At 43.7% G+C, this 24,498-nt stretch overlaps 1 protein-coding gene across 11 annotated transcripts in view; it reads left to right on the top strand.

Moving 5' to 3' along the window:
• adgrl3.1 (adhesion G protein-coupled receptor L3.1) overlaps positions 1-24,498 on the top strand; it is a 132,475-nt gene that overhangs the window by 32,016 nt on the left and 75,961 nt on the right. For all 11 annotated transcript variants that reach the window (XM_037107821.1, XM_037107829.1, XM_037107813.1 and 8 more), the window contains exons 3-4: positions 2,658-2,823; positions 10,671-10,884. In XM_037107821.1, coding sequence (XP_036963716.1) covers positions 2,664-2,823; positions 10,671-10,884 — 374 coding nt within the window. In that variant the 5' untranslated portion in view covers positions 2,658-2,663. The remainder of the gene's footprint in view (positions 1-2,657; positions 2,824-10,670; positions 10,885-24,498) is intronic.

Raw genomic sequence — 24,498 nt, 5'->3', positions numbered from 1 at the left:
GACTACACAGCTCTTATCACACTGCGTGGCTCTGGTCTGTGCTCAGGGACTCAGTTCCTGTAGTGTACATGTGCCTCTGGGTATTTCTGTCTATCTGTCCTGTCTGCAACATGAGGCATTTTGTCATCGTGGACGTTCAGAGGATGCATTATGCATATGTAGTACGTCTCTGGTGGTTATAGAAAGGTCTGTATCACTCTGACAGTATCTATAACAATCTGGTATACTTATATGAGTAGTTGTAGCTATTCCGAAAATATCCAAGGTGGAGGCCGTGCCAAGGCAGCTATTCGCCTTCACAGCATGGCATGACGGAGATAGCTGGCTATTGTCTCAGTCTCTGCTAGGCCAAAATGATGTGGCCACACTGATCAATAGTCTCTGTTACACATGATGTATTTCCCATGGCTGTGGCTGTCTGCTTTACTCCATCTGTCCCTGGCTGTCGCACATTTCTGCAGTATTTCTCACACACACACACACACACTCACACACACACACACACTCAAACACACAAACACACACTAGCTCCACATGCCTGTTTATCTGGAGCTTGGTTCCCTGGAGAACGGTGATAATTTAGGCACAAAACAGGGCTGATGTTGAGCTACTCCCATGAAAAGTTGTGTTTGCTTGACATCAACTAGCCCTTTCATGCATAAATTACAACATCACAGAGTAATATTTTTTTTTCCTAATGTTTGTTTTCACTCTAAAACAAATGAAAAGTCATGCCAGTAACTTTTTTTTAAAAATATACATTGTTTTGAAGGAGCTACGTAAAGGTCCACTACAGTCAACGCCATGGATCAACTGTTTAGAACGTGATTCAAGAATAACTGTTAAATCATTCTATTTTCATAAAACTGGAAAGGCAAAAACAAGATTTTATAGAATATACTTTTCAGATTTTCGTCATATTTTGCTTGTACGTCTTGTCTCTGGTACCGAAAATAGATTTGTCATATATCTGGATGATATGCACCATGGGGTATATTCTGCCTGTTGGACCTATATTTGATCCAATGGGCCTAAACTTAGATAAAATCCAAAGAGTTTTAATTAAGACTGTTTAATGATTTTATTCAAGTATAATGTATGTTATTAAACAGGCAAAACAAGGTGAGAATAAGTATTCAGAATATACCCTTTGGTGTAACTTGCCTTTGCCATTTTGAATGTATGATGTCATATCTCAAAACAACACAGAGATAACAATCAGACAGAATTGCAGACAAGGCTTCTGGAGATCTGCCACTTGGTGACTGGGACATGGCACTCACCTAAATGGTCAAAAATGGCTTCCAAATATGTGTTCTCTTTAGCGGATGCTGTGCATGAGAGGGCTCACTAATGACTCAGCGATGCAGCGATCCCTCTGCAGACTTAAACACTGTAATAAAACCAAACACAACTCAAGAGGGTCAAGAGTCTACAACTATATCCTTCACCATTAGAAAGTACATGGGAGTGTGAAAAGAAAGTGTATGAGTTAGTTGTTGTCTGAGCTAGTGATTAAACACTGCTGGTCAGCTTAATCAGCTTAGAAAAAAAAAAAAAAAAGATGGAGAGATGATGCTCACCAGTCTGTCACTGCTACAACTAATCTCAGAGACCATCCTCTTATTAATTGTTTATCGCTGATAGACCATGAAATGAACAATTAGATTGGAACATCAATACATTTCACACTTTGATGCTGATGCGGAATACCAAGTGAAGTGGATCCTAATACAGACGGCAGCATCATTATGCAAACATTAAACACCAGATTTTAATTTTTTTTGTGGTTTCCTACTTTTTCTACACAGCCGACATTTAGCATTTAGTCTTGCATTTCCTTCGCAGATTCGCCGCCTGTGGTTTTATTCGGCATATGGTCCGTTGTCTTTGTGAAACGTTCATTTTCCCGTTCTTGTTAGCGAGTTTCGTATTCATTATCGTCTGCAGCTGTATTAGAGCTGTAAATGCCACAAAATCAGAAACGGCTCTTGAGTCCTAAAGAAACCGTGACAGCATACTGTGAGATAATTTGAGACTCTAAAGACAATAGAAAAGACGACATGGGCACAACTCAATGATGGATGGGCTGCTTGGCTGCATATCAAACAAATGCTTGCAGAATAAAAAAAACAAAAAAAAACAAAAAAAAAACTTCATCAGCTATTGTGAGTTACATGATGCACAATGTTTGCCATCGACACAAGGCAGTGTGTATACATGGACTGTTAAGTTGGGTTATTAAGAATATATATATATATATCTTTTTTAATCTAGAATGTTATTTGATGTTTCAAGCTTGATATGTCAATGTCTTTGACAACAACAATTTGAGCCACTGCTGCTTCTTAATCAATCCATGCTCTCTGTATGTCACTCAGCATCGTTTAAGATAATTATTGATTGACATTCACTGGAGGCTGCATTGACCCACGTTAAGTGCTGTTTGTTAAAGCATTAATCTGCCCTATGTAAAGAGAGTTGATGGATGCCGGGGAAATTGGTAAACTGTTACAAATCTGTGCTGGTGATTTTTTGCAAAAAAAAATGAAAATAAAATGCATCTCACCGAGACGCCCAGCACACAGGGATGAGGCATTTGAACTTGTTTTGATATGGCATCCAAGTGAACAAATCATGTCTGTGTCATTTCGCAGGCCTGTATGGTGTCAGGAACACTGAGCTGTGACAAAAACAGCTCGCCTCAAGCCCGTCTGGGCTCAGCAGGAAGTACCTCCAGATCTACTTCCAGGTCAACCTCAGACGTCATGTGGACCAGATGCCTGCTCTTCGTCTCAACCTTGTTTGCGCCCATCGCCATCGGTAAGATACAAGGCCACACGCAGAGCACAGAATGATTATACATATTTACATCCACAGTGTAATGCAAACCCAGGCTGCCTTATTTAAACAATAACAACATAAACACGCACACTAACACACTTGGGGGATGTACTAGGATTTGACCACTCAGACATTTGGAGACGGTCATATGGCCACATCATTTTAGCAGTGTTTACATGAATGTGTCCCGGGCCACATTAAAGGACCGCCTACACACACTGATTTCCATTTATTTCACTATAATGCAAATTGCGTGTTGGGGCTCTCTTAACGGCCAACATGAGCAGCAGATGTTTGTGAACACCGTTAAACTAGTTACCGCAAAATCACCATCCTCCCTTCAAAAATCAAGCAATTTTGTGTTGAGTGGTAAGAAACTTTTAAAAAAAAAAGAAAAGAAAATTTTGCAAGACAGCCATGGCAATTTCATGATTATTTGCGCCCTTCTTTTGAATTCAGCATTAAATATAAAACATTAAAATACTTCTTTGTCCAAGTAAAAATGATTGTGTCTGTTTGTCCCAGCTGCAACTGTTAAAAGCAGGCTCTCAGTCAAACGTCTTCTGAAAATAACATGTAGCCAGTTAACGCTTTATAAGTATTTACTGACTATCAACAACTAACTTTACCTTAGCCCTGGAAACACTGGCATCACAATGTAGCTGGTTTACCACTCCACTTTTCAAGGTAGGTTATTTTACATGTCATGACAGGCAAAGCAACGCTGTAAATAATACAAATTAATGATGGCTGAATTCCATTTAGCTCGAAAAAGCTAGAAGCTAGAAAGGCATCGGGATCCACCAAATATAAAGAAAGTAAAACAGTATTAAAATTGTTTTGTCCTTTAAAGTGAAACTCTCGCCAAAAAGCAACGTAGGCTTTATTTGTGAATGTATATGAGTCAAAGCTTAATGAAAGAGGCACTTTTAAGATTTACTGTAGTTTCGTTTTCATGCATGGGGCACTCCTACACTAGCATCAAATTTTTTTAAACACTAAGAAGGCTTAATACAACATGAAACTTTGCTCGCAGTATCACCAGGGTCTCTACACATGAACACGAGCATTGAGAACATTGTTTTTGTACACAGAGTTTACTAAAAAGAAGGTTTTTGTAAAACTCACCTTAGCAGCTGTATCTTCGGCGTGCTGCCGTCATGGCAGACAAAAAGTGTCAATCCCCGAGTGCAGGAACAGGAAGGAGAGTAATGGTGGATCGCTCCTCAAGCCTTCCTGTTAGGCCGAAGATACAGCTTCTAACGTGAGTTGTCCAAAAACCTTCTTTTTAGTCATTTTAGTTGTTTAGTTTACTAAGTCATGAATAAAAAGAGAGTTTGTTCATTCAGTTTGTGTAGGTATAGAAAAAAATGTGGGTCTTTCTCTTGGGATTAAAAACTCAACTTGTCTGACAAGAAAAGAAGGCTTATTGCTGTGGTTAGAAGTGTTTACTGCAATGTTGTTGTAACCTGTTGCACTTTTGGTCACTTTGCAGACATAAGTCAACTAAGAAAACACATTTTTACATGCAATTTACAATAAAGTTTAGTTCCACATTTTTACTTTGTATTCCTGGAACTACAAATTGAAGAAATAACTGTGTAGCTTTGACTCCTTATCCACCCCCACACACCCAAGCACTGCAGCTGCAAAACCAAGGAAACACTTGACGCACTTGCTCTTGTTCATTTACACAGATCCTCTGTCTTATTGTAGAGCACATTTATATCCTTCCCTCGCTCCTCTGCATTCGCTCGCACACAGACACACCAAGATTTACACCACACACACACAGTGCAGATGCAGCCCCAGTAGGATGTCTGTATGTTTCCACCACTCCCTCGCGACGGTGGGCTTTGAAGACTCCTAAAGGGAGCTCTGGCCCACTTGGACTTAATCCTATTAATGGCTGCTGTCAATCACACCGTTGAGAGCAAAAACTGCGGTGCACGTGCAGACACGTAGGACACAAACGCGCACACCAAGGCCTCTATTCGCGCCTGATGACATACATGTGCAGGGACGACGTACTCGAAACGCTGGACTGCTGTACACCCACATGGACGCGGATCGTCATTACAAACACACACTCAAGCTCATGCAGGCAACGCTCACAGGCAGCCACCTAGACACACAAAACACCGACGGCTTTGCCTTACAACCGAGGGATGAGTTTCAGTCAAAGGTATTTGCATCAATGTCTAAAGAATAAGTCGACATATGCAAATGATGCTGTTTATACTTAGCAAGGATTAGTCGAAACAAAGACAGTTTAGCTTGAGGACACACCGCAGCGATGCCTCCATCTCTTCCAACTAGCCGTGTCTTGTCATTATTTCAGGGCTGTGTGCAGACAAATAAAAGAGAGTAGGAAGGCGTGGATCTCTGGGCATAAATCACCGATAAATAAATAAATAAAAATCTGGGCTTTAGAGTATATTCCTGGCATTAACAGTATTTAACCTTACAAAGTAGACTTGTTAATCATGTTGGCTCTAGAAAAATGCTACAGTAGTACAGTACATGTGACGTAAATGTCAATAATAAGACCTCAAACTGTGGCAAATACAGCTCACGGCGTTAAAGGAAATTAATCTTTCTTGTTGACAAACATGAAAAGATGACGACCCATAAAGTATTTAGTCCATTCCTCAATACTGTTTGTCTCTGTTCGTAGCGCTTTATATCTCTACTTAAATCAAACACATTTCAATGAAGGGCAAGCCATTTTTTAAGGGGGCACTATGTAGTTTTGGAGAAGAATTGTATTAATTGGGATATTAATGAGGAGCTAATGCATACTCAGAAATAGGAATAGGAAAGTAAGATATTTAGCATTGTTTATATAGCATTTACAATGTAAAACAGTGTGACACTGTGTTGTCCTTTAAGTTCAGTTTGTTTTGTGGTCATGAAAACGAAGAGAAGTTGTTGATTGTGTTTGTTTTGGCATAAAAAAAATCAATGTCAAAGAAGATCTTTATCTTCTGATTACAATTTCTTCCCCAAAAATCCATGCTGTACCTTTAAAACACCTTGGTACTGTAGTTTTTCAAAAAAGTGGGATAAATAGTGCCTTTGTTGGGGACAATTTGTCACTTTGGAGTGATATATTTCTAAATAAAATACAATGCCCATCATCATCTTCAAAATAATAATAAAAAAAAAAAAAGCATGTCTGCCAGAGCAATGAAGGGGCTCAGTTATGTGTTTTTAGTTGTTTTCTATTGGATAACGATAGGAAAACACAGCTGGATCTGTGCAAAATACATTTATTGTGGTGACTTTTAATTCATTATCCTTTTTCAGTAGTCTGAACCAAAAGTTAGCCCTCAATAAAACTGAACTGACTGCACTGAGAGAATGGTTTTCCCATCATGCATTAATCCTCAGCTCCAGCACCTCCAACAAGCCTTTATTTGGTGAGCAGTTGTCTGTATATATTGGAAATAAATAGATTTTGGACAACAATGGAGCACTGAAGAACAGAGGAGAAAAAAAAAAATAATATCAGGCTTCGGCTACACAGCCAAGTAAGTAGGATCAATTCATCGTTGGTTTTGTTTTGGTTTTTTTCCACAGGATTTACTGACAGTAAGAACAAGCGCAAAATTACACGCCTGCTTTAAAATACCTTTTGCGCTTTAAAAACATGTTATTTTTGCTCTAACTCTGACGACCCACATTTCCGACACCAGTCTTGGCCAAATGCTTTGGCAGTTGGAGTGAGAGATCACCTTTTAAATCTCTCTCCTCTTCCCTCTCACCCTCTCCTTCTCCATCTTTCCATCTATCCACCTCTTTCGCCACTCTCTTGTTCTTGGCCCAAATGTAAAAATCGATATCCTTTTGTTTCAGCCCCCTGAGGCAATAAGAGTGTCTGAATAAGATTGTCTGTACTGTCCGCTGCTGCCAAGTTCCTGTCACCACTTACACAACTAATGACAGACACATTAACATGCACTTGCCAGCTCACACATTATTGCATGTTTGCAAAGACAGAGCGCTAAACATTGGCTCCTGCTCTTCGTGTGTGTCAGGTGTCTCATGTGTGCTTGTTTGGTGAAATGTGACAGAAATATTATGCGGGTTAAACACAGTGCAGCTTTATAGGTGTGGCAGCTGATATAAATAGATGAATTAAAAAGGTGACGGGACGGCGCGTGAGAGTCAGCGCATTTACTGCCGCTTATAAAAGCAGAGTGGCTTTTAATTGGAATACAGATAGACCCCTCATTTGAATTGTGTGTTGCGAGTGCGTGTGTTCGCGTCATAATGCTCTCTTTATGCCCAGCGGGGACCCTGCAAGGCAACACTGTAAGACATCTGATCCAAAGCCAGTCTAGACAGCTGCCTTACAATACTGCGTATTGATCCCCTCACGCTTCAATTAACCCTCTCTTCGGAATTTACATTCGCGCTCACGGAGGCAGACGTGATGCGGCCATTGACAGACTCATAAACTAACACACGTATTAACACCATAATGACCCACTGACCTTAGCGCTCTTACCCTCTTTCCCACACAAAAAGTCCCTTCAAATCCTCAACCACTGCTGGGACACGCATCCTTTCTGAACGCGTGCTTTAAGGTCTAAGCATGGCCTGCGGTGATATACGTGTGTGTGTGTTCATTAGAGAGGACATTTTCAGTAAATGTCACTTATATATCAGTCCTATCTGGAAGCTAGCGCCTGCCTTTATCAATGTGGTGCCCTCGGGTGCCGGCACCACACAGATATTGGCCATGAATTTCTGCCAGGACATGTCATCACTTGGAGCATTTGTATGCATGTGTGCGTTTATGTGTGTGTGTGTGTGCGCATGCATGCGTGCTTGTGTGTGTGATGTGGTGAAGGGCAGTATTAAGTAGAGCCCGGGCAGAGTGTCATTGAGCTCATTCAGATTCTTTGCAGCATCGGTGTAACCATGACGCTCCTCCAGCCAATGGGAGAGCCGAGGGAGGGAGGACAGGGTTGCTATGGTTATCGTGACAGGGAGAGCGAGGAAGGTGGTGCCGTGCCTCGCTTTTCAGGGGATGTTGAAGGTCTGTGTTTGGATCGCAGGTAGATGTCTGTTCGCTGTGTGGGTGTGGGTGTTCGTGTGTGCACATGTGTGCGCAGAAATGATTTGGACGGCCTTGGCAGGATGAATTATTCAATAAAAACCAAACTGACATAGAACAATAAGCAGTCACAATCACTGGACTCCATCAGATTTAATATACTTTATTTGTTTATTCGCACAGGGACAATGCATATTATGTATATTGCTCCAGATATAGCTCAAACTCTCCAATGAGGTCCTATCCGGGGGTGGCAGGTGACAGTAGGAAGCTGTGTACAATAAAGTCTAAATTACAGTTGCAGCCAGGCGAGGTGATGACAAAGCCGAACAACACAAGTGAACACCTCGGCTGATAACCTATCTATCAAGGGATGATAGCTGATGCACCCTGGGATCGTTGCGCTCGAGAACAGAGAATAACAACAGCCAAGCTACACCACGGCAACCAAAGTCCCAGGGAATATCCAGCCCCAAACCATCGATATCACAGCACCCTCCTCTAATCACAAGATGATATGTTTCCAGTGTGTTAATAAACACGCGCTTAAAGGAACAGGAGGACAAACATTCTGGCATTATGTTGCATATCAAAGTCAGCGCAGGCACCGTCCTCTCTTGATGATGTGTGGACGAGTGTGTGATCAAAAAAAGAATAAAAGAAAAATGACCATCTTTTCAAATTATACCCTGGATATTTTTCACAAAACATATTTGTACCTGTCACAGCAGGAAAAGCACAAGTGTAAATGAAAAGATCAAAATATGACTGTGGCTTCAGGATCCTGGTATTTTGCATGCTGGCTTAGTGTCATGGCTTACTGGGATACTTGGAAGGAACTGAGCTACCCTCAATGAAATTTGTTTCACCTGTGCTTTTCCCCGATACGAAGAGCCAAAATATCCGCCTTGAAAAAGTATGATAGCGGCACCTGCTGTGAGGTGAGGCAGAAGCAGAGCTGCAAGCACATTCTTTTTTTTTTTTTTACTTTTTGTATTTGGCAGAGAGTGTTGTCTTGGAATTTGATGGCACAGTGAAGAGCACATGCCCCATCATATCCCCTGACTCTATGCAGCACAGATAGGAACTTGGGCGCAAAAGCATTGACTGCATAAAAGAAGCGGACATCCAGATATTAAAAGTGAAGCAAAGTGCTCTTTGGTAATGGCTGCTAGGGGCGACACCCCCCGACACTGGTTGCAAAAATAAGTTGGATTGTGTAGAAATCTATGAGCAAGTGACTTCTCACTTGATTTCTTACCTCTGTTACCTCTGTTCTTACCACAGTTTTTAAATGAATGTATGGCATGTATAAACTCACTGTGTACCAGAAATAACAGTTTTTGGATGGGATGGTAGCGCTAGAGAGGATATCCTGACTGGATCTGAGCGACAATCACAGTGCTGAGGAAGCGCTGTGTTCATGACTTGTGAATCACAAGGGAGCCACACGAAAGCGTACCATGCTTGTTATTACTGTCACTCTAAATGGGAGCATAATTTACAAAATGATCATGATGCTGTGTTGAGGAACACTTGATATTGAGACCATGAACTTATTAGGCAACTGTTTGCTGAGATTATAAATCAAGTGAAAAGGAGGGTGACTTTTTCATAGACTTCAATACAGTCAAACTTCCTTGAGTTGCTGGACATTAGAAAGAATGCAGGATAAAGCACCTCGGCATTGGCTTCACTTTTCAGATGCAGACGCTCCATCCATTTTAAACAGTTGATTATTTAGGGTTTCAATCGTTCGTCTCAAGCCTTCTTTAACAAAGTATGATGTTCATTTTGCAAATGATTGTCACATTTAGATTAAAACAGACAATAAAGCGAGTCATGCTTTTGGACATGGCTACCTTTTGACTTACAAGTTGCTACCATGGCATAGCCAGGAGCCAACAGCGGTGAGGTCCACCCATCTGTACAAACAAGCTCCCACCAAATGAGGTCACACCCTACTCCAAACAATCCAAGATGGCTATGTCCATAATGCAATACTCGGGGCTCCAAATGGTGGTCATCAAACCTTTAGGTGAGATCTTGCTGGTTACGTCCACTTCTGTGCACAGGACAGCAGCTGTTTTATTCGATGAACATTGAGCTTATAGGATATCTAGAGCTAATTAGTCAATGGCAACTTGATGGCTGTGTGGTCCTAAAGATGTTTCAACATCCAAGAGACCTCATCAGTTCCACTCATTAAACCAGCAAGGAAGTAGTAAGGAAAACAGCAGTGAGAAAGATCGGTGGACGGATCAGTAGTTCCAATCTCATTAGAACTAATGAAATGTTTCCTACTTCAGCACAGCAAGAGTGGATGTATACATCAAATTTGCAACTTCTGAGAATAAGAAGTCAATGCCATCTTTGGAAATGTCTGCAGCACTTAATGCCTGTTGAAATTGCCAGGCAATTACTCTCTATCTGGAGTGATGTCTAAAAGTGCTAACTGCAGAACAGTAATTACTAAGTTGGGTTCTCTTGCGACAGTGAACATGCCCTAGTGAAAAATCTTCTGCGACGCTATTGTTTTTGTATAGCATGGATAATTAGTCCATATGACAAGGGTACAAATGCAGTTTTGGTTGAACACAATCTGTGCTTGTACAATTTAGGCCTCCAGTGCACATGTTTTAAAGACAGCCCTACAAATAAGTTGCGTGTTCCAGTATTTCAGTGGGTGGGAGAGACAAATATCATTAAATCAAACATCATCTTTGTATTGATGTTAATGTTTGTGTGTCTTTGTGTCCAGCCAACAGCCGTGCCCCTATCCCCATGGCAGTGGTGCGCAGGGAGCTGTCCTGCGAGTCCTACCCCATTGAACTGCGCTGCCCGGGCACAGATGTCATCATGATCGAGAGCGCCAACTATGGCCGCACCGATGACAAGATCTGCGACTCAGACCCCGCCCAGATGGAAAACACGAGGTGCTACCTCCCCGATGCGTACAAGATCATGTCGCTCAGGTCAGTAAGCGTGTGTGCACGTGTTTGCGTGGATGATGTGAAATGCACATGAAACCCATTGCTGCCTAAAGGAAGTTTCCCCCAAGTCTCCCATTTGGGGATGACAGGAGTAATCGGACAACCACTGTGAAAGTGATGCATTCCGTGTGTTGCTTTGTTAATCAAGTTTGTCTTATGGAACAGTTTGTGCAAAATGCACAAAGCTGACTCATGGCACCAAGAGCTTTACCCAAAACAGTTTCATACAGCAGGAGAGACAGACATTTCTCAGTTCCTCACTGCAGTACGTTTGCAGTGTCAACTGTTCATTTAGTATTCATCCCGGTGAAGTATCAGTGTCAGGTTCTGCATTACTCACACGTTAACCCACTTCCGAAAAGTTGACAGCACACAACAACAGCATAAAAACAACACGAAACAGCTGCACACCTGTCAGTTGTGGTGCAATGGGGAAAAAGAAGAAAGGTGATGGAAAAGCTGCGGAAACTATAACATGTGAGCCCCACCCTATGCAGCTCTGCTGTTATCAGTTCCTGTACAAGCAGCACAATGCCAAACAACTGCAGAACCTTATCAGACAATGGAAATTACTCAGGCAACACTTCCTCTACACTTGACCGGTGAGTTCGCCTCCTCTTCTGACTGAGCTGTAAGGAGCACTGCAGCTGAAGCCGAGAAGTCGGCAGAATTAGGAGTGTGTCACTGAGCAGGGTTACAATACAGGCTTAGTTCTGATTTTCCTGTAACAGTATAACACAGCTGTTTTATGACTGTGAGCTGTAAGATGCCAATAAAACCATCCAGATATGGATCCATGGTAAGAAATGAGACTTGATAGATACAGGTCATGTATCAGGTTATTTTTAGCCAACTATGCCTTGATGCCCACTGATGTTTAACATAACTGAGTCCCAGGAGCCTAAACTGGATGATTATTATTCCTCCAAACACTTTTGTAAGAATAATCAGTGCTTATTTTTTTTAGTTGCCAGACGTAATAATGTTGTCTGATTCTGTCAAAGCATCTCTTCTACCTCACTTAAACTGGCAGTAGACAAGTTTTCTGCCTCCATGTATCATTATGAAGTGTATGTTATATTGCACAATGTAATGGATAAGGAAGCAGTTGTCAGTTGCCTCTTTAAAAGGTGCAATATGTAAGAACTGGCCACCTCTCTGATTCGTACCCCTAAAAAATAAGGAGGCAGCATATCCCCAGAGTAACTGCAGACCTCAGCTGCTGTTAACTAGTTAGCTCAGTTAGCCGTGCAGTAAGTGGTCTGGACTTGTGGCTTGAAGTGGTCTGATGAGAAGTGACAGTGTATCATGTTTTTGATACTGCAAAAGTGACACACATTTTTCTTCACAGCTTACTGGTATTGGTTATTATCGTGAAGAAGTGGTCTTTTGTTCGTTTTGTTAATGGTCTCTACACCCTACAGTGCCAACATTTTGTTGGGCAGGTATGATGATGAGCGCTAACTGGAAAATAATAGCAGAACAAAAATAGCAATGAGCGGAGCGGAATTCTCTGTGTAATGAGTATGTCTGGATATAAATAATTCATTAATGTCACCATTAGTATCTCAATTTCTCACATCATGTGTTGCTCTGACTTTGAGTGCTCTTTCCTGCTGTCCCATTATTTTCACTCTCATCTTTCTTCTGTCTCAATATTGCGCTCATCCCGCCGACTCTCTCGTCAGGCCACCTGTCCGTGTCACGCGGCGACGCTCGGATTGCGATTGCTTCGGCCTGGCTCAGCCTCGCCGCTCGCCCTGGCAGCTGCAGCCTGTGTGGCCACTCTCCTGCAGTCCTCGCCATCCATAATTTATACACATGCGCACACACACACACGCAGGAGCACACGGCATGCACCACACACAGCATACACTGCCCAGGGGCTACACCAGACTTTAAGCTCCAATTAGCAGAGCCAGAGGCCAAACTTAATCTTGAGGGATCCTCTGTGGAGGTGACTCAGCCCGGAAACAACTGTTTATCACATATATTTCCAGTGGATGGGTGTGTGAGCCCTTGTTGGTGTCTGTGCGCACAATATGGTTCGCAAGCATGAGCGAGGCTCAGATATGCTCATGCACACGGTGGGTTTTAAAAGCACCAGCGCTGCACAAAAATGCACACGGTGGATCTGAGTGTGTGCGCTCATGCACATGTCCAATGTGTGTGTGTGTGTGTGTGTGTGTGTGTGTGTGTGTGCTTTTCAGCTCTTTGCCGTACTTGCACACCCCTCTTCTTCATTCTGTTTCAGCCTGTCTGGTTTCCACTCTGTCATTCCCTCTATGTCTGTATCGTCTCTGGTTTTCAAGCCCAGCTCAACTGGCTGATAAAAATCAGAGCATGTTCCGCCTGCCCGGTGTTTCCTCAGTATCGCATTCTCTCTTTGTTTTCCTCCCTACCACTCTCCAAGGCCAGGGAGCGCGTGCGTGTGTGCACGCGCATGTTTGTGTGTGCATGTGCGCCCATACCACATAATTGGTCTTGATATCAAAGCCTCATATCTCCAGAGGGTCTCACAAGGCTTCTCAGGCAACCTAGAGAGGACCTGATATCGCTGCATTTCCCAGATTATCTCCCCATTGGGATACACTGGGTTGAAGGGGGAAACAAAGCCGTAGCCATGAAAGTTACGCCTAATCTGTTTCAGTGATAGACTGGCCTCAGCTCAGTGACTCACTCCGCTTTATCACGTTTTGAACATAAATGCCTTTATTTCAAAATGGCTACTGAGCATTCTTTGTTTTAAGGTTTGTTGCAGCCGATCCAAGTTTTACTCCTTTTAAGAGAATGTGCATATTATTCCAATTTTTATTGTTTTTATTACACTCATCCCACTCGAGTCTCCTCCTCCTCTGCACCCTTTATGGGTTTTCCTAGAAATCAGGATCAATCTCACTGTATTTTTTCAAAGTAGCCGTGTTGGCTACAGCCGGGGTGCGGTTCGGTTGAGTGTACATTAAAGCGTCACTGGGGAGAGTTAAATTTAGGACAACACAAGCACTTGAAGGTTTGGGTTGTTCAATTCTGCACAGGGAGAGGAGTTGCGAGCCAAGATGGCGGAATGCCTGCGAGTTATAGCAATCTACAGACATAAAAGGGACTCGATGGCTTCTGCGGAGATGCTTCACAATGGTCTCCTTGTCCCTTACTGATACTTGAGTGCTTCATGGACCGAGCACCTTTCAGCACGCTCGCTCTTATTCCCTCTCTCTCCACCTCACGCACATGCTCGAGGTCGCGAGCGTGGACTCTCCGGAGAATGTGTAGACGGAGCACACGGGCACACAAACTCTGTTTTGCTACCTCTGCCACATCTACCATGTAAGAAAATTGCTTCTGGACTTCCAGCAGACGTTCCCCCTGACACCTCCATACTGCCTCTCCCACCTTGTCCCCTTGTTTGCCCTTCTCCCTTTCTTCCTCTCTCCACACTTGCTCTCTGTTTCCCCTCCCTTTCCTTCTCTCCCTTCTCATCCCTCCTCAAGAAGTCCCTCAACACAAAGGGAAAGCACTTTGACAAGAAAGACAAGGGTAGGGAGTTGTTCCCCCTTCCCTTCCGCTCGCCATCTCTCACTTGCTTTTGGAAGTGTTAAATAACAAAATACTTCATCTATTATTCCCCTATCTGCCACTCTCTTGATATCTCAGCTTTTGTCACTCCATTTCCAGATTTTTTTTCTTTCTTCCCTCCTCTCAAACCTCAAATTGCTTCTCACCCCCTGCTTCTCACCCTCACTGTCACTTTTCCTCTCTCCTTCGCCATCTGTTTTAGTTTTCATCGCCTTTTCCTGTTATTCCACTCACTTTTTTCTTTCCCCAGCCCAGGGGAAAGATGGAGTTGAACCTGCCATTCGGCGGGCTTATGGGGTTCAGCATGCTGCCTTTATTTTACAGAATGTATGGTCCAGTCTTGACCATAGGCACCAGGAGTGAACACCAGAGACGTCTTGAGGCTGTAGATTGAGCCTTCATTAGCCTCAGGGTGCATAGGTGCACGATTGTTGTAAATCCCCAACTGTGCGCTAGCCCTGTGTGCACACACACCAGTGAACATACATGCATGCATTCATTCATGAACATTCTCACTTGCTCAAGCATGCATGCTCACACACTCTCTTGCCCACACATACACAAACAGAGAAACTGAGGGAGTTGCTCATCAGTTCCCGAGCACGGTCAACTTCTTCTGGCAGCCTGTGTCTTTAGAACTGAGTCTCAGCCTTCAAAGCACCGGGCTAGTGTGCTAGTGTGTGCACACGTTTGTGTGAATGTGCATGTGTGTGAATGCATGCATCCATAGTCGCATGCTTTTGTATGTGTGTATGTGTGTCAGCGAGCGTGCGCGCGCGTTTGAACCATTCACGCGGGAGACTGTAAAGAAGCCTCTGAAGTTCTTTTCCTTTGACTCTCTGAATTATAGAAAACCACTTGAATCAAAGACTGCAATCTAGTGCTAGCCATGTGCTGCAGTCCAGGACTGTGTAACCGGTGAACTATGCCATGCAGTCTGGCAGCTTTCTTTTATTTTTTATCAGGTATACCTGCACTTCATCTGTCTTCTCCATTTGAGCCTAATCCATCTCTGCGAACACAGAAGGAGAAGGAGAGAAAGACGGAACAGATAATGACTGAGAAACAGATAAATAAATGCCCTAAACCTTACATAAATCTTAGATTTGTGATCATTATTCCAGCCCAGTGACTCTAAGTACAAAAACAATATTATCTGCTAAATTGAAGTTTTGCACTGAGGCGACGGAAGCTGTGACGTGTGTGTGTGTGTGTGTGTTTGTGTGTGATGTCTTGCAGCGGTGGACTCACCAGGATATTTACAATTCTATCTGGTTAGAATATCCGGCTCTGACTTTTTCTGCCTTTATCTGTTCACTCTTCTTCTCTTCTCCCTCCATTAGCTATCCTGCATCCCACTGAATGAGGTCATATCTGGAAATGTCCTACTTAATGTGTGTGTGAGTGTGTGTCAGTGTACGTGTCTGTCTGCGCATGTGTGTGCGCGTGCTGCCACCCTCATATAGTCCCCACGCTTACAGGAGATGCCCTGCGGCACCCTGGGGGCCCGACTGTCACCCTTGCTCAGTGCGGTAATTAGGGCCCACACACATGCATGCATATGTACACACACACACACACACACACGCTCACAAGTAACGATACACTTAAAGATAGACAGATTCTGGCATACAGTCAGTCCTGAATCACATATACAGTGACTTTCCTTCAGCTATGTGACAGCATGAACGCTAAGGCTCCTTTGTAATCCCATCAACACATTTATTATTGTCCCTTACACATAGCTGCATTCTCCAACCACCCACTCACGCACCCATATGCCCTCACCCTGACTGACAGCTGTGCTGCTCCCCCAAAACCTCTGTATTTCCACATGCCAGAGCCTCCACTGTCTGACCCTTCTCTCCTGTCGCCACAGCTCTGCTAACCTTAGTTATCATGCTTCACCGAGCACCTAAGCTACATGGCTGCCTGCGAATGGTTTGAGAATAGTGTAGACATCGCACACACACGCGTACATGCACGCACGCACACACACTCACACACACACACACACACACAGCCTGACACATCCATGTGAGTCAGTGCCTCAGACATGCTGGCATGTAGACAGTGACTTGACTTCCACACTGACTTGATACTTTGACATTGGCACTGAAGCGCAAAACCAGACCAGGGCACACGGAGCGGCAGTCCTCCACCTCCCCCCCTCCTGCAAACGCACATACATGCTCACGCACAACAGCATGCTCTTTTTGTGTGCATCGTGAGGTGAGGGCTGACTAAATCCTAGAAGACAGCATCTCGGTGTGGCGTGGCTCCGTCGTCTTGGCGGCGATGGCGTCTCGCACACTTCTCTGCTTTAAAACCAACCGGGACAGACAGCCCAGCTGTCTGAAACACTACTCGTCTTTTAGATTTTAGGAGGATTTGGAGTTTGTGCAAGCAGGTGGTCTTGGATTAAACTGTGGAGAAAGATGTGTCAAATAGAGAAATGCACACACACACAAACACACACATACACACAGATTGTAAGGCAGGGAGAAACACGGGGATGTCAGCACAGGAATGTTGCTAGGTGGAATCAGGAGGACGACTCCCCGAGTGTGTCCTGGAATCGGACGACGTGGAGGTTGCCATGGTTACCAGTGGAAGAGGAGAAGGGAGGAGAGGAGAGACGGCGGAGCTCAGAAACTACTTGGCCGTGAGCCTGCAAGCAAGAAAGAGGCCATAATGGTGTTTGTGTTAGCGTTATGTGTGTGCCTCTGTGTATGATGAGACATACAATATTGGTGAGCACTATTTTACTCGTAACAGTTCCTTATCATGAAAGAAAGAAGAAAAAATCCAATACGATCCATTATTACCTACCCCCCCATCAAAAAAGAAATGAGCAAATTTTAACGGTTGAATAAACATTTAAGATTTAACATTGTTAGAGACATTATGGTTGTAACCTTGGGGAAAAAAAAAAACAAAAAAAAACCCTTTTATCTGCTCACCGAACTTGTCAGTGCAGGCGGCCGATTTTGGTTTACTTGACTGCAGTTTGTTGGCTTCAGGATCTAAATTTGATTTACTCTTCAAGTACACTTGACAAGAGTGGTGGACTTGAGTGGCTCCCAAAGTGAATGCACATGAATGCCAGGGGAGGCACTGAGGGAGGTGCAGTTTGTTTGGCGGAGGCCACATATTGGATACAGCACATATTATATCTGTGGTATACACGGCACATATTGCGTGTTTAAATGTCACGAGTGGCACTTGACGTGCTCGGGACGAACTGGAGAAAAATGGGAGAGAGTGACATCCTCCAGCCAAATATTAATAATGTAACACATTTCAAAGCTTTCTCCCAGTGGGGAAAAACAGCATTATTTTACCTGTGGCTTGTCTGACAGGCTGTTCGAGGAGCTGACAGAAACGCATTCAGGGACCGCAGAGGTGTGTGTCAGTGTTTGTGTGTGTGCGTGCGTGCACATGTGTGTGTGAGTGTGTGGGAGACAGAGAGAGAGAGAGAGACGGATCTGTCATTTCTTTATAAGTGTGGCGTGGTGGTGCTGGCGCAGGATGTGATGCATCTGCTCCACTGTACCCCACCGTAGACGTATACACAGACTTCCTCGCGCAAACACACACGCGGACACCTGTCTCTTGCCCCCTTTTCTCTTACCTCTGTCAATCACACTCCCCGCATCACCTCAATTACTTACAGGTCCTCTGCATCCTGCCGCGGTTCCTCCTCCTGTTCCACATCCGCTCCCATCACTCAGTTTGTCCATCCACAAACAGCACCACTGTATATGTGCGTATGACCACATCGGGGAGCTAATAAAGCAGAAACGAGGCCAGTAGGAGCGGAATCTCACATGTGCCTTGTGTGTGTGTGTGTGTGAGTGAGAGAGAGATAGAGGTGGGGAGAGTGTATGGCCAGCCTAACAGCTTTTTATCCTGTAGCGAGATGCAGTAACTGTGCTCTGTCTGCTGTCAAATGGGTTTCCTGAACTCCGGCGGGACATAAAGAGCCCCGTGGAATCATCTCTCCCACATCCTTTTGTTAATTTCACAAACTGTCTTTTATTTTACCCCCCCCCCCCCAACCAACCCCCACCACCCCGCTTTAATTTTCCCCCCGTTTGCAGATTATAATTTCATTTCTTTTCTCAGCAAGTGTCACACAATGAAATATTGTTCAGCTAATTTGACTGTACTAGGGATTATTCAGACAACTAAGACAGTTTCGCATACAGTGGTAATGTCTAGCAATAATTCTTGCATTGTGTTTAATCTAATTGTTTGTGGAACCTGGGGTGGAAATTTCTGTCAATAAAAGAGTAAAGTCAGATCTGTCTTTTCGGTAAGTTTAATCCAACCATCTGCAGATGGACTCACCACACAGTCAAATTCATGAGCTGAGTGAATGAGCCCCGAGTAAAGGAGTGTTCACAATTTATACACAGATATCAACAAGGTCAGGGGAAGAGACAAGCACTCTCAGTGCCAGCAGTGATTAAGCTGCACACATACGTACATACAGCTATCCCAATCAGACAGGCTTCTCATCGACACAAGACGTAAAGTTAAAACTTCATGACGCATGACCTGGGACTCTGTGTGAAGCATAAAATTATCAGACATAAAACATGAGACAAGAAGGCGACTTTCTATCTGAGTTTTGGCTGGTTCGTGACTCTATTACAATCATATAGGGCAGAGGTTAGGTGTTCATACATTTGATTCAACAAAATAGTTCAAAATTCATCAACCCATAATGAAAAGGAATTTTTCCATCACAAACCACAATGTATTTTTTTAAATTTTTTTTATTTTCCTATCAAACCTTGCCTTATTATGGCTTTATTTATGGGACAGCTCGGAGATGACAGTCCGAAAGAAGGGTATGACTCGAACCCGGGGCCGCTGCAGTGAGGACAAAGTCTCAACACATGGGACGCCCGCTCTACCAACTGGGCTAACGGGCGCCCCAGACAGCAATTACGAGATTTTACAAATCGATTAAAGACCCCCTCCAGACATGTACTGACAAACACGTGTGGAACTATGTGTGTGTCTGACATGTTTTCCTCTGCAAAGACAAGTGTAGCATTTCAACACCCACTTCCTCTCCCTCGTTAAAAGTTGCCGTCCCCGCTATTTCCTCCGTACTCTCATCGCCTCTTTCTGGTTTATGTGTGACAACACTCAAAAGCAGAAAATGTTATTCCAGTTCTGTTTCCTGCAACTTGCCTCACAGTGTGGGAGAACCAGCCTGAGAGAGAGAGAGAAAAAAAAAGACAAAATTGCGACATTATGTCCATATTGCATGTTCCGACCATCGCACGGCTCTCAGAGGGAGCTCTCCCAAGAGGTTTCTCGATAATCTGAACCTTCAGTGTTCCTACTGGTGTGAAAAGAAAAGCCAAAAAAGAAATTCAGAAATGCAGCTACGAGACATGTTGCAGCTCTCTTCTCGGATTTTTTGTGGTTTAAGAAAAAAAAAAAAAAAAGGAAGTGAAAATATATTCAGTGGCATTTACAGTAAGTAGAAGTGAAGTAAATTGAGATTTCAGACTCTCTTTAATCGTTTTCATTTTGCATCACTGAGAGGTGCAGAGTTGTGTCACTGTTAAATTTGATTCATTGCGTTGTAAATACAAGCCTGGAGCAGAGGCTTGTCGGCAGCATGTCACGTGGTTCACCTCGTGTGTTAGAGAAGGATGGTAGTCAAATGAACTAATATTATCTGATTTTCACCCCTTGACAAATGCCCTAAAGGCCCAGACCCTCCTACTCAAGCACTGAACTCGTGCTCGACCTGACCTCATGACTACAAACATTTCTTTTCACAGAATCACTCATGAAGATGAATGCCGAGTCTCTCGAATGTATTACAGTAGTTTGACAAAATGTTCTCAACTCAGGCACCATCGTTTTGTGGAGCTTTCATCGGCGCACTCCTCGTCTGTCACAGGGTCGGTTCACTTGAGGACATGTTACTTTAGTATTGTCGCATTTTGTGTTTCCATGCAATTCATGATTATGAACATTATATTGGTTGCAGCTTCACACTTGAAAAGCGCTAGTTCAAAGCTCACCTCACACAGATTAAAAACGAACCAGTTCAGCAACATTTATATTGTCAATTTACACATTACCACCCTACATACTATAGCAAGTTATGTTGTGTATGACATGCTAAATATAGCTGTAAAGCTGCGTGTTAGAGACGTGCGTCTCTTATTGCCCAGAAGGTTACCGTCATGCTAACAAGCACATCGTAGCCCTTTGAGTGGGTATAATCCAGCCTTGAATCACAGTGTCTATTCTGGAGACATGAAATGAATACACACTGATACATCTGACACCGAATTTCTTCTTTGATTAGTTATCCGTGTTGAAAATGAATGTTGTGGTTGTAAGCGTGATCGTCGGCCATCCTCTAGCAATCCCATGGTGCCCTCAGGTGGAGTCTGTTGACAAATCAGAGGCTGTGTTCATGACTTGCCAACCAACCAGAGGCAGAGTAGGACGGATCCATAATAATGGCACTAGGAAACACGACATCACTTCACAAGTGAACATCCGATTCACCGTTCAACATGTTCAGTGGGTACACGAGTAGACAGCTGCTGGTCGAGTAGCAGTGCCGTGTTAAACACCCGGTCTGACCCATCTGACATCGTCTGCTGTGCTTATTTTATATACTATGTTGCTTTGCTAGAGTCTTTGCTGGCGTCCCCGACCGCCAGTTGGTCTTACATTGTATTGTCTCTTGTCTGTGGCCCAACGGGATAATCATGTGAGTGAAAGTGTCGAAGAAGAAGAAATATGAAACTGTATGTGCAACGTGACGCAGGGTTATTGTATACAAACGTTGTCAACACTGACACTCTTCTACAATATCTGTGTTATTTCACGCAGCGCAATCTGCTGTTCGTGTGCGTCTTTGTGGGGTTTTGAGTTTTCCAATATCGTGACAACTTTTCCAGAAAGTTTGTATGTGCTTAGCATGTTGGAGATGATTCAGACAGTGTTGCGGAGGGCTTTGACTGTATTGGAGCGTTGATTCCAGAAGACTGTGCCGAGGCTTTGTGCGTCACTCACTCTCAGACACCTCTTTCAACTCATGAGGATTAGTTCCCGGCTCTCACTTGCTCTGTAATTATATAGTTCTTCAACACATCTGCACTCAAGTGCACACACATGCGGGCAGACACACGCACACACACACACACACACACACACACACAAATATTTATTCCCTTTTTTAACATCTTCTTGGATATGCACACACGTACCCACACGCGCGCATGCCGTCAGCCAGCGTCAGCCTCATCAAATCATCAGTCAGTCAGTTATGTTTATATGAGGGATAGAGACGGAGAGACAGAGCCGGAGTGAAGGGAGGTCTGCCAAACAAAGTGAAAAACATCAGAGACAATAACAACAGCAGCACCCACTGCAGCATCGCAGCTTTCTCTTCCCCTGCCTGCCACAGCTTGGCTTTGTTAGCGGAGAGTTTGTTTGTGTGCCTATGAGCATGTGTGTGTTGCACGTTGCGGGGAAGAAAGCCAGCAGGCAAGGCGGTATCCAGGCCACTGCCTTGTTTTGATGTGGTCATGCTAATTAAAAAAAGGAGCTTTTCTGCCAACACCGAGCAAACCACACGGTTAAAAATATTGAGCTATTCGAAAGAAAGAATGAGGAAGGAAAGCAATGTGTTGCAAAGGTGTGTGTGTGCTTGTGTGTATATGTGTGTGTGTGTGTGTGTGTGTGTGTGCATGTTCTGCATCTACATTCATCCCGGGTCGGAATGAAGAGAGGACGTGATTTGTGAATTTCTGCTGATGTTTTTATGTTTTGTTCGGCTGCTGGATAAACACGCTGGCAGAGGGAAAGAGAGAGGGAGAGGAAAAAAGCGAAGGAGATTGGAGGTAGCGGGGACATAAGGGACGCTTTTTTTCGAATCTGACTCAGACGACTGGCTCAGACAGAGCGGTGACGTCAGCACAAGCTTTACTAAGGATGGAGGGATCGAGAGAGAAACAGAGGGAGGCTGGAGATGATGCCCTGAGGGAGGCAGGAATGAGAAAGATATTAAGGGGAGAGAGAGGACAGACAGAGAGAGAAGCCAGCAATAAGAGGCCTACCACATATATTTGGGTGTGACTTGGGAAACTGCAGCTAAGTGGGTTTAAGACAGATAAACAGGCAAAGACAAAGAGAAAAAAAAACAGACAGCCGGAATGAGAGACAAAGGAGGAGGAACGGAGAGGAATAACTCCTTGGCGGGAAGGATGAAGACAAAGGCTGAGAAAGAAATTAGTTTATTATCTGGGCTTAGAGAGTGTGGGGAGAAGGAAAAAGAAAGGTAGTGCAGACAGAAATAGACGGAGAGTGATAGCGGAGAGATAGAGCGTGCAAGAGATTGTCAAATCTTTGCTCTATACCCTTCATTTAAAATACCAGTCAATAACCTTCAGTGCTTTATGACTCAGCCGTGAAAGTCCCCAGAATCATATCATAAAGCTGAAACACACACACACACACACACACACACACACACACACACACACACACAGCTAGTGAAAAAATACTAAATTTTCTCCCTTTTGCTCTCTTGCAACACATTTGCATCTTTTGTTTTCTTCTACACTGCCCGTTCTCTGCACCTGCCCCCCTTTAAAAAAAAAAAAAAAAAAAAGAAAGAAAAAAAAAAAGTTGTTTTTCAGTTCCTTATGCATTCTGCCGACTTTGTGCACAGTGACTTTTATGATGTCGTGTGGCTTCACTGGCCAGTTCACTTGCATCTTTTTGTGTTAGTTGGATTTTTATTCCCCCTTCGCTTCAGGGATGAGACATGTTTATAAGCTCCCGGGGTTTGTTGGTGTTAAGGTTTTTTTTTTGTTTGTTTTTTTTTTTTAAGTTTGAAATGATTAATCCTGCACGCACTCCTGTGGCAGCACTTTCTGAGCGCAAAGTTTTGAAAGAAACCGACTCAACTGCCTGAAAAATAAAGGCAGTGTACATGTCGAAACTTTATATTTCTTTATGTTGCAACTTTATAGGTTTAGTTTTTGCGACAAAACTGTGTGCTTTTGGTCTGGTTGGTTAGCGGCGCAATCACTGGAGTAAAGTATGCTTTGTGAAGCCACAGATAAGTTGAAACTGGAGGTTATTATTACTTATATGGCAAATGTTTATCTTGAATTTCTGTATTGCTTTCCTGTCAGAATGCCATGCCTATGCTCTCTCTACTTAGTCACAACAAAACCTGTTTAGGGTTAGGAAAACATCCGGGTTTGGCTTAGAATACCTGTTTTGGTTGCCATGATATTGGATGGAAATGGTCCAACTTCAAAAATAGCCAGTTTTGGTCTCCAGAGAAACGTCTGGAAATAGTCTGGAAAGTATTTTTTTCCCCAAAAAACCACCTGGTTTTGACTCATTGAGGCATAAAATCACTTTGTCACGGTTAAGGAACGATCCTGTTTTTGGCTTAAAATATCTGGTTTTGTCGCCACAAACGCTACCAGGAGAAGTCTTGTTAAAAACAACCATTGATTTCACGCTTGTTGTTTCTGACTCGACAGCCATCTCGCCCGGCTGGGACGTGAAAGTCAGCTCACATACGTGCAAAGTGAACACGACGCGACGCGTGTCCTGGAAATGTTGATACGACACGTGCAAAACATGAACGAAGGAAATGTGACATGCCGACATTTTACTGTAGTTTTAATTCCATCTACCGCCGCGATGACATCACCACCGCTTGACTGTTCTGGAAGTCATTAAACGGAGCTCTGCAACCCTGATTCACCACTGTGGTCCAGCCGGTCGTGTCGATTGGCGGGCGTTTTGTGAGCAAAGTTGTGGCGGCGTGTCAGTTTGTGTCAACCCCCACCGCCACCCACCCACCTCCGGGTCCACAACTTGCACTGATGACAGGTGACCGATGATGAAAGCACCGGGGCAAGAAATTAAAAGGCAGAGAGGCGAGAGAAAAAAGGAGGGAGAGAGGAGAGAAGACTGGCGGGTATTGTTATTAGAATATGACAGACA

Source organism: Acanthopagrus latus, chromosome 1 (assembly GCF_904848185.1).
Source record: "Acanthopagrus latus isolate v.2019 chromosome 1, fAcaLat1.1, whole genome shotgun sequence".
NCBI lineage: Eukaryota > Metazoa > Chordata > Actinopteri > Spariformes > Sparidae > Acanthopagrus > Acanthopagrus latus.
This window is presented reverse-complemented; position numbering and strand designations above follow the sequence as displayed.